The sequence below is a fragment of the Sapajus apella genome, unplaced genomic scaffold (genome assembly GCF_009761245.1).
Source record: "Sapajus apella isolate SASKATOON/1434 unplaced genomic scaffold, GSC_monkey_1.0 scaffold3, whole genome shotgun sequence".
NCBI classification, from domain to species: domain Eukaryota; kingdom Metazoa; phylum Chordata; class Mammalia; order Primates; family Cebidae; genus Sapajus; species Sapajus apella.
Window position 1 is genome coordinate 27,015,564 of NW_022436943.1, and position 9,852 is coordinate 27,025,415.

Consider the following 9,852-nt stretch of genomic DNA (forward strand, 5'->3'; position numbering starts at 1 on the left):
CAGCCATGGCTGGTCCCCAGAGCACACACAAGACAAGGACGTTAATGCTCATGCACCCCAAAGAGCTGCGCCCGCTTGGGAAACCCATCCTCCTTGAGGGTGAGTGAAATCTCAACATGAGTGTGGTTCTGAGAGTAGCTCTGTGACTCTAAGGGGGGTCTCTGGAGACCATGATTGTGCCCAGTTCACATGGTAACAGAAGACTATGACACACTTTAGAGGGCGGTGAGGTCATAGAACACAAGCTTTAAAGTAAGTGAATCATGTGTGCCTCATTTATTTTTAAAAGCAACTTCTGAGAAGGGCTTAGAACAATTTTTTCCCCTGAGTGCCATTTCCCGACGGTACTCACAGAACAATAAGGTGTGTCTGTAATGGCTGCACTGAGTTGTCTCTTGGACAGCGTCAGAAGGGACATAAAGAAGGTGGACAGGGAACTAAGGCAACTGAGATGCATCGACGAATTTAGCACGCGGTGCCTCTGCGACCTGTATATGCACCCCTATTGCTGTTGTGACTTGCACCCCTATCCGTACTGCCTGTGCTATTCCAAGCGGTCACGCTCTTGCGGCCTGTGTGATCTCTACCCGTGTTGCCTGTGTGACTACAAGCTTTACTGCCTGCGACCATCTCTCAGAAGTTTGGAGAGGAAAGCCATTAGAGCCATAGAAGATGAGAAGCGGGAGCTTGCCAAGTAAAAGAGCTTATTTTTAGATTTTTATAGTTGGTATATTAGCCTTATAAGTTGGAATAAGGAAAAAATATGTGACAATCAAAACTTGAACAAAGATTAAAAGGGTTCAGGATAATGACCCTGGTGACTTAGGAAAGATTTAAGGGAAGAAGAGTAAATGAGTCCATGATGGGAATTGTAGGGTTCTCAAAAGACAAGGTAATGATGTTGACTGGCACGGTCGTTGGTGGTTTATAGCAAGAATGCCAGTATGATAAATAACGCGGCTTTAATGAGGGGAAGAAACAGGGGGTGTCATTAAAAAGCCATTGGAAGCAGCAAACTAAACATTTTTCCTGGTTATGAGTAAAGTGATTTGAGTATATTTGGACTTACAGAAATGACTACAGGAGAAGTAATAATAATTGATCAAATCCTTAATGTGTGCCAGAGGCTTTAAGAGCAGGAGAGCAAATTGAACAATAGAGGCCTTGCCTTGGTTTTGTGGGAATATCATCTTCCTACCCCCCACTCCAGACAAAAGACTTACCTTGTATCTGAAATTAGGTCTATCATGTTGGCCTCCCCTCTAACTCTAGCAAAGGTCTTGCAGATAAACGATGGGGCTGAGTTGTAGCTTTCAGAATAGACTTGAAAGGCTTTTTAATTGAATGGGGCAGCTTAAAAGAGTCAGTTTAAAAAATTGTTCTTTGATTATATTTTCTTTTTGCCTGGAGAAAGCTTTCCGTTTCTAACTTTTTACATATGGCATTTAGTCTGTTACTATTGATGAAAAAGATGATTGAAAGTGCTGTCCCTGGTTAAATAAATGATAACACATTCAAACACTGGAATAAGTAAATGTAAAAAGGTTTGATGAAGCATTTTACATATTGATATATTAAATCAAACAAGCAAAGTGCAGAAAAACTGAAAGACAGGTGATAGATGATTGATTGATAGATAGATAGATAGATAGATAGATAGATAAATAGATATAGACAGATAGAGTCTCTTGAGAACAGTGACGGTGAGGTTTCTTTGGACAAAGCAATAGGAGGCTGGGCGCAGTGGCTCACACCGGAAATCCTGGCACTTTGGGAGGCCGAGGCGGGCAGATTACCTGAGGTCAAGAGTTCAAGATCAGCCTGCCTAACATGGTGAGACCCCATCTCAACTAAAATCCAAAACAAAACAAAACTCTGTCTCAAAAAAAAAAAAGACAATTATTGTCTAGGTCACCAGCTACCAATGGTCAGGAGTGACTTTTCACCTGTAAGTTCATCTATAGTCTGAACCAATGTTTATTTTTATTTCTTAGGGTATCAAGTTACATAAATTGCTCACACTGTGAGGCCGGGGCTCTTTTTAAAACATTTGGTCCAAGTTAAGGTTTCCTTGTGAGCAGATGGGTAGCCACTCTCCTCCTACCTTTGGATACTTGAATACCCTTGTCCAGGCCTCTCCACCCTGTATCTGCTGGCTGCTCTCCTCTCCCCAGACTCCACCAACGACAGTGCCTCTCTGTCCTGTGCCATCTACTCTCTTTATGCCTCTTTCAGGAGCCCTGTTTTTTTGGCATGCGGTAGAAAGAACTTCACACTTAATTCTGGGCAGTGTAGTTTAGGCAAAAGGTAATGCTTTCTCCGGTTTGTGATGCTCTTCCTGACAGCGCCTGGGTCTTTCCCTGTTTTTCCCATGCCTGCAGGCGGTATGTGAAGCTGGTGATGTCTTTACATTAGTTCCTGGATCTCAGGAGTGATAACTCCAAGTGCATTTCAGAAATGACCTCAGGCTTGTCCTCTATCTCTTCCCATTCACACTGCCTTGTGAAATTTCTGTGCTCTATTTTTGACAACTTGACATTTCACTCTCCAGAAACACTAGTGTCACTTACCTAAACATTCAATTTTCCTGAATATGGGTGAAAATGTTAAGGATTCTAGCCTCAATCCCAGAAGACCCAACTGTAGTATTTTTTCTTTTTCTAGTGTGATACCTTTTTTTCTTATCTCTAAGCTAGCTCCTGATCCATAATTAAATAGATACAGAAATATCATGTTGGTTCAATTTTTTTAAACAATCTTAGGTGTGAAAGCTTGCCCAAGGCTTTTTGAGTTTAGAATTCATATTTACATGACCTTCTCCCCTTTAAAGAATGCGAGGAGGTTGGTTAGTTATGACATATCCTTTCAGATGGCAGGCTGTGTTGTCCAGAAGGTTCTTTGCCCAATGGGAAGTAAAGACTCTAGTCTGTGGTTGCCTTGGTCCCCTAGAAACTGTTTTTCTGTGTTAGAGTCAATTTGCTGTGTCTCTGGGTCCTCCTTACTAACTAGCAAAAAGACTCGGCCAATAATTTTTTAATTCATCCCACAGATTTCTTGAGCATTCCTGACTATATGTTATTTGATTGCTCTGTGTGTGTGTGTGCGCATGCGTGTGTGTGGTGTTTCTTAGACTGGGCATAGAAAATCCAATCCAAGCTGGGTGCAGTGGTTCACCCCTGTAATCCCAGAACTTTGGGAGGCTGTAATGGAAGAATTGCTTGAGTCCAGGAGTTCGAGACCAGCCTGAGCAACACAAGGAGACCCCCATCTCTACAAAAAATAAAAATAAAAAAATTAGCAGAGTGCGGTGGCGGCACATGCTTGTGGTCCCTGATACTCAGGAGGCTGAGGTTGGAGGATTGCTTGAGCCTGGGAGGTCGGGACTCAGTGAGCTGTGATTATGCCACTGCACGCAAGCCTGGGTGATAGAAAGAGACCTTGTTTTGAAAAAGGGAAGGAAAGAAAATCCAATCCATTTCCGTTGTTTACTGGGCTGCTGCTTCAGAAGGCAGCATTCTGGCAGTGTCTTCCTTAGTAGAGACCCAGGTAAGCACCTTTGTTTCTTTAGCTTCTTCGATACCCTCTTTTCCTTCCCAAGAGACAGGCAGTTCCCCGTCTCTTCCTCTCTCTTCTGGATTTAGAGGGTTGAGGGACTGCCCTGGTTTCCTTTGTGGGAAGCCGTGCCGTCAGCCTGATTCAAGTTGTCCCTGATTCACCACCACATTCCATGGGCTTCCCTGTCCTCTGTCTTAAAGCTGGAGAAACAAACAAAACCCCGGCCCTCCTCAATCCTGCCCTAGGAGTTTATTATCTAATTCACGGGTGCACGGTGTGGCCAGGACACCTGGCAGTCCTCGTGAAAAAATGAACCTTGATTTACAGCTGTACTCTTTACTGGTACCTACAAACTAATCCTGAGACCATGTTTCTGTCCATGTACCCAAGTGTCTGTGGTTAGCACTTAGAAACTAATCCTGAGACCATGTACATAGGACCTAGAAACTAATCCTGAGACCCTGTTTCTGTCCACGTACGCAAGTGTCTGTGGTTGGCACGAATCTCAGGGAAAAAGTCCCTTGAAATCCCCACACTAGGGGCACTCTCAAAACTTCAAAATTCTGCCTTCTTATTTCTTGGTTCCCCCTTCATGCTCTGAGGACGAAGTTTTCACTGAATCCACTCTTACTTGGTGAGGTTGGTGATAGTCAGGCCTCGTGGTGAGCTCTTTATGGATTTAGAGGTGCGTTGCCCAGGTCTAAGCCCTCGCAGAAAATTTTCTAGTCTCTCCCATTCTCTGACCCAGAGGTTGGAGTTATAGGCGAGCCCTATGGGGCTTTCTGGCCGGTCAAAGACTGGCTCTCCCAATCTCATTGCGAGGAGCTCTCCCTTGCTTCCCTGTGTCCTCTGCAAAGGTGGAAGTGAGTGGGGCCCTTGGCTGCCTCTCTCATCGTGGACTCTTCACAGCCTTAGTTCTCGGAGCTCCATCAGCCCTGGCTGTGGGGGTAAGAGTTGCTCCCCGCCTAGGCCAAATGCATTGCCATGATTTGGTTTGACTTTACTGTTTAAGGTCATGATATAAGATATAAAGCTTCAAATTTAGGGCAAGTCCATGTAAGGGGGAGCCTGGTGCAGCTTGATAAAGACTTACATTTTATTGAGTGAAACTCGTTCCTAGCACTTCATGTTCATTTAAGCCTTGTAACATGGGTGACATGTTGGGTGATATTATCTTGGTCATCTTACAATGAAACAGATTCAGGGGCAATGTTCTTGATCACTAGGTGGTGGCAGAGCCAAGACTTAAAGCCGTGTGTGCCTGAGTCTGGAATCCATGAGCTTAATCTCTGGTCAGTGGTTCTCAAAGTGTGGCCCCTGAACCTGATTAGTAGCATTACCTGAAGCATGTTAGAAATGCAGATTCTCAGCTCCACGCTAGACCCGCTGGCTCTGTTGCCCAGGCTGGAGTGCAGTGGTGTGATCCTGGCTCACTGCAGCTTCTGCCTCCTAGGTTCAAGTGATTCTCCTGCCGCAGCCTCCTAAGTAACTGGGATTAGAGGTGTGGACAACCATCCCTGGTTAATCAGCCACCTGTGTTTTAACAAACTCTGCAGGAGAGTCAGATGCACCTGTGCCATGCTGCCCGGCTCCCTGCTGAGTGACAGTGTCCTCAGTATCAACCCAAAAGCCTGGTGAAGAGAGAAAAGGCTGGAAAACAAGAGAAAGGAAGAAGAAAGGAGAAGAGAAAGAGAAAGATGTGTTGGAAAGAGAGGGATTGAGTTTAAATGGGTTTTTGGGATGGGGCTAAATTCAGGAGAAGAAGCAAAGTACTCCAATGAAGCTTAGAGGAAGGCCTGCCCCACCTGGTTCCTTGGTAGAGGTAGACATTTTTGACATCTTCATTACTTTATTTATGACCAGGTTGAATCTGATGCATATCTTTGAGAAGATGGCTAGGTATGTGGCTCATCATTGGTGTGACCAGCATGTTTCATATTCGGGAGTTTGGTTGTTCATCCAGCTGAAATTCAGCATTAGTAGGGAGGAGAGGAGGCCACACAGAGAGGCAGATAAAGGCACCAGCTGTCTGCTAGCTTTCCCCAGCTTTCCTAAGAGGCTTCTGCAAAGGGGCTGATTTCCCTATGTTTACTGAAGCTAAGCTTTGCCCTCATGATAACAAGCATAGCAGGCAAACTCCCTTTGCTCAGTACCCCATAAAGCCATGGAAAATTCCAGGTGGGGTGATAGGCACATCAGCAGGCAGGAGTCAAATTGCAATTTCAGAGTTGAGTCTGATGAGTAAAATGTGACTTCTGCAGTTTCCCCTAAACCAATGCATCTTCCCTGATAACCACTGACTTCAAAGCAAGAAGAAAAGGAAGGATGATCTGGCCAAGACCTTTCGGGCGACTTCCTGAAGATGTCTGCAAGACCCTTGAGCAGCTGTCACAGAGCCACAGGAGCCAAAGTAACAGGAATAGAGGAAAAGAAGGAACCCAAGAACAAAATACATGAAATTGTGCCCTGGGATTCAGGTTACTTAGAGGAGATGAATCTGGGCACCGACTTGGGCTTGTAGACCTGGCTCCCAGATCCAGCTTCTGTGGAGGTCAATAGGGCTTTGCCAAAACGAGCTGTGGCCATAGCCAGGGCCACTAGCAAGGACTCCTAGTTGGGGTCCTTGGTCCTCCTTTAGGAGGCCCGGCTGCATCATCTTGGCAGGATTTGATGTTTCTCATCTCATATGAGAAGATCTGAGCTGAACAGGAGAAGTTTGATTCTCAGCCCATGCACACACCACAGGAGAGTCTTGAAAGGCCCAGAAAGTGCCCACCTTGCTCTGTGCCTTGGGCCTTGGCTGCTCTGGCTTTAAGCCTGTAATCCATCCAGAGAGGGCACCATGCCTAGAGTTTAGGCTGGTTCCCTGTATCTTTGTGAGCTATTTTCTGCCCATCCAGCATGATAGCTTGTTCTCCTGCTTACCTCACAAAGATAAAGATTTCAGAGTCCAGAATTCTCTTACTTTCTCTTTAGTGTAGCATAGGGTACCCTGGCACACCCAGGGCAAGAAAAACAACCATGCCCCATGCCACCCCCAGGTTCCATGGGGCCAGAGGCAGAAATGGGGCTGAATGACTGGTACAGTCCTCTGGGTATATTACACAAGTTGTTTCTGTTTGCCTCAGTGTCTTCTGGGACTGAGTTCTATTTGATCATTTTATAATTAGCCACTAAGAAGAGTCTTGATTTGTAACTTTCAGTACCAGGGTAGTGAACATGCAAACTGTTAATCTAATCATGTTAAGGCTCAAATGAAAAATACAGATAAAAATCAATATGTATAGCACAATTTCATAAGAACACATACAAAACTTACTCTCTTTCTACATGTATATAGAAATACACACACACACACACACACAGTGTCAAACACCAAAATGCTAAGTGTTATATAAGATTATAGGTATTTTAAAAATATTCCATATGTTTACCTATCTGTATTTTGAATCTTCTACAATGAACTTGTATAACTTATGTAACAAAAAAAGTAACTGCATAAACAAAATTCAATATACAAAAGTGATATAGTGATAATTACATTGGCATCACAGAGTTATTGTGAAGATTAAATAAAATATGCCTTTAACATGCTTAGCACCTTCCACAGCACATTGCAAAAAAAAAAAAAAGACAAAAGCCTAATATCCTATGTGCCAAGCACTATTGTAAATATTTTCTTGCATTAACTAATTTAAGCCTCACAGCAACCCATGATGTTGCTATTTTTATTGCCCCAGTTTTACAGATGAGGAAACTGAGGAACAGAGAAGTAGTTATCCACATGGCAGAGCCAAGATTTAAACCTAGATACTCCAGTTCCAGAATCTGCCTTAGGCGCTTTGCTTTACTATCTCTTGACATATCATAACTGATCAATTAGTGTGAGCTGCTGTTACTATTTTTATTAAGTATTTACACAGTAGAACTACTGAATAGCAACAAGGCAGCTCTATAGGAACCATGGTAGCTCTGCAGTGGGGACAGAGGAGAGCCCTGATATGTGACATTTTCCAATTTCCATGGTGTAGATATCCTCATCATGACTATGATTAATTTTAAGCTATCAGCATACAGTACTAAATGGGGAGTCGGGAAGAAACGTGCACCACCGGCTCTTGCGAGCTGATTGGATCCTGATTTGGGACACCACTTGCAGGCCGTTCTGTATCTGATCAACGCAGCCCCACCCAGCGGACTGCATTTCTGCTGGTGCCAGATGTCCAGAGCCTAGAGTGGCTTCCCAGCCTGGAGGAGCCAGGGCCTGCTGGGCAGAGCCAGGCAAGGGCTCTCCTGCCATGGTTGTTTGATTGAGCTTTCAGGCTGTCTCGGTGCCATTGCCAGAGCTAACACCTGTCCTATGAAGCAGTAGGGCTGGGCTCTAGAGTGACAGCCATCACTAACATGCAGATTTTAAATGGTATTTTATTAGTTATATTCCATTTTTTAATCTATGTAAATATAAAATGTAATTTATATATAATTTAATTATGGCTATATGTAATTTAATTATAGTGATAATGAGAGTGGTAATAATTAAAGCAGGATTTGTAATGTGCCAAGCACAGTGTTAAGTAAAATGTCATAATCTTATCTAATCCTTCAATAGTCCTACATGATGCAGGCATTAGTATTATTATCTCCATTTTGCATATGAGAAAACTGAGGCCCAAAGGGTTAAGGAACCTACCCAGGGTTCCATAACTAATAAGAGGAGGAGCTGGTATTTGAATAGAAGAGAAGGATTTGGAAGGCCAGGCGGCATTCATTGTTAACAGAGGTGTCCTTGTGAGGCAGTGTGATTCACATGGGTGAACTCACAATTTCTACTTCATACATTTGTGTAAAGCATATTTTCACAATGGCTAATGTTAACTTCTGCTATTTCAAAAGAGAGAAATCAAAATACTGCTTCTCCAGCTGTGTCTGGATTCTGAGTTCTGAGCTTCCTCCCGCCCTTTCCCTTTTCTCAATTCCAGACTGAGAAGAACAACAAACAGAATTCTGGCTTCCTCTTGCTGTAGCAGTAACATTTTAGGATCAGTGAATGTATGTGGCTTTGAACCTGATCAAGTCAAAGTTCGAGTGAAGGATGGAAAGGTATGTGTGTCGGCTGAGCGGGAGAACAGGTACGACTGCCTCGGATCGAAAAAGTACAGCTACATGAACATCTGCAAAGAGTTCAGCTTGCCGCCCTGTGTGGATGAGAAGGACGTAACGTACTCCTACGGGCTCGGCAGTTGTGTCAAGATTGAGTCTCCTTGCTACCCCTGCACTTCTCCCTGCAACCCCTGCAGCCCCTGCAACCCGTGCAGCCCCTGCAGCCCCTGCAACCCCTGCAACCCCTGCAACCCATGTGACCCTTGCAACCCGTGTTATCCCTGTGGAAGCCGATTTTCCTGTAGGAAGATGATTTTGTAAAGTGTACGTAGGAACCCATTAGTTAACAGAAGCCAGTTACTCCAGCCAGGCAGCTCTCCCAACGTTTCTCTTCTCCTTCCCATGGCCCCTATTGTTTAAGAACGTAGGAAACTGAATACATAACTGCAATCTGCTGGTGTTGTGTGAATGTTTTTTGGTTAAACCCGCGACAGGAGCCCTGCAGAGTTAGTGAACATAGGAAGAATTAGTGGATGGGAATGGAAGGATGATACAGTGAGATTCACCCTCCCACTCCCTCCTCATACCCAACTACCTCCAAATGCCAGGAGACACTCTTTTTGTGGGTATCCCCAGACACTGTTTTCCCAGATGATCCAGTGAAATGGCCTAGCCCAGAAACCAAATGGTCAAAGCAGAAATAGAGTAGGAAGAGATGAAGGTAAACACTTTTTCAAAGCTACTGCAGTAGGGAGTTCTGGCCAAGCACGATGGGGTTGTGGTTTCACTGGACAACGATCAGAATACTACAAGTATGGGGTGGCAGGTGGGACGAGGGGCATGTTTGCTGGCCAAGAGGGGTGGCCTCTGTATAGCTTGTCATTTTTCGACATTCCTGTGATTGGGGGATTGGCCAGCTCTGGTTAGTATATATATGGATGCCAAACAAAACATAAAAACAGAACAAAAGCAAAACCAAAACCTAACACACCAGCCAACCTGCTTGAGATTTATTACAACTATCTTTTTTTTTCTTTTTCTTTCTTTCTTTTTTTTAGACAGAGTCTTGCTCTGTCCTCCAGACAGGAGTGCAGTGGTGCAATCTCAGCTCCCTACAACCTCTGCCTCTTGGGTTCAAGTGATTCTTCTGCCTCAGCCTCCCGAGTAGCTAGGATTACAGTGTGCAGAACCATGCTT

At 44.3% G+C, this 9,852-nt stretch overlaps 1 protein-coding gene across 1 annotated transcript; it reads left to right on the forward strand.

The window, feature by feature from the left end:
- The first annotated feature begins 213 nt into the window (after positions 1-213).
- ODF1 (outer dense fiber of sperm tails 1) lies at positions 214-9,109 on the forward strand. The gene is made up of 2 exons (XM_032247420.1): positions 214-694; positions 8,535-9,109. The coding sequence occupies exons 1-2, from the start codon at positions 375-377 to the stop codon at positions 8,974-8,976; spliced, it is 762 nt and encodes a 253-aa protein (XP_032103311.1). The 5' UTR covers positions 214-374; the 3' UTR covers positions 8,977-9,109.
- Positions 9,110-9,852: the final 743 nt, after the last annotated feature.

Bases quoted from the DNA above. Each gene is read 5' to 3' on its own strand.
- ODF1 (XM_032247420.1), top strand. From the start codon at position 375: ATGGCTGCACTGAGTTGTCTCTTGGACAGCGTCAGAAGGGACATAAAG. The intron at 695-8,534 runs GTAAAAGAGCTT...TCTCAATTCCAG, and splicing joins GAGAAGCGGGAGCTTGCCAA to ACTGAGAAGAACAACAAACA.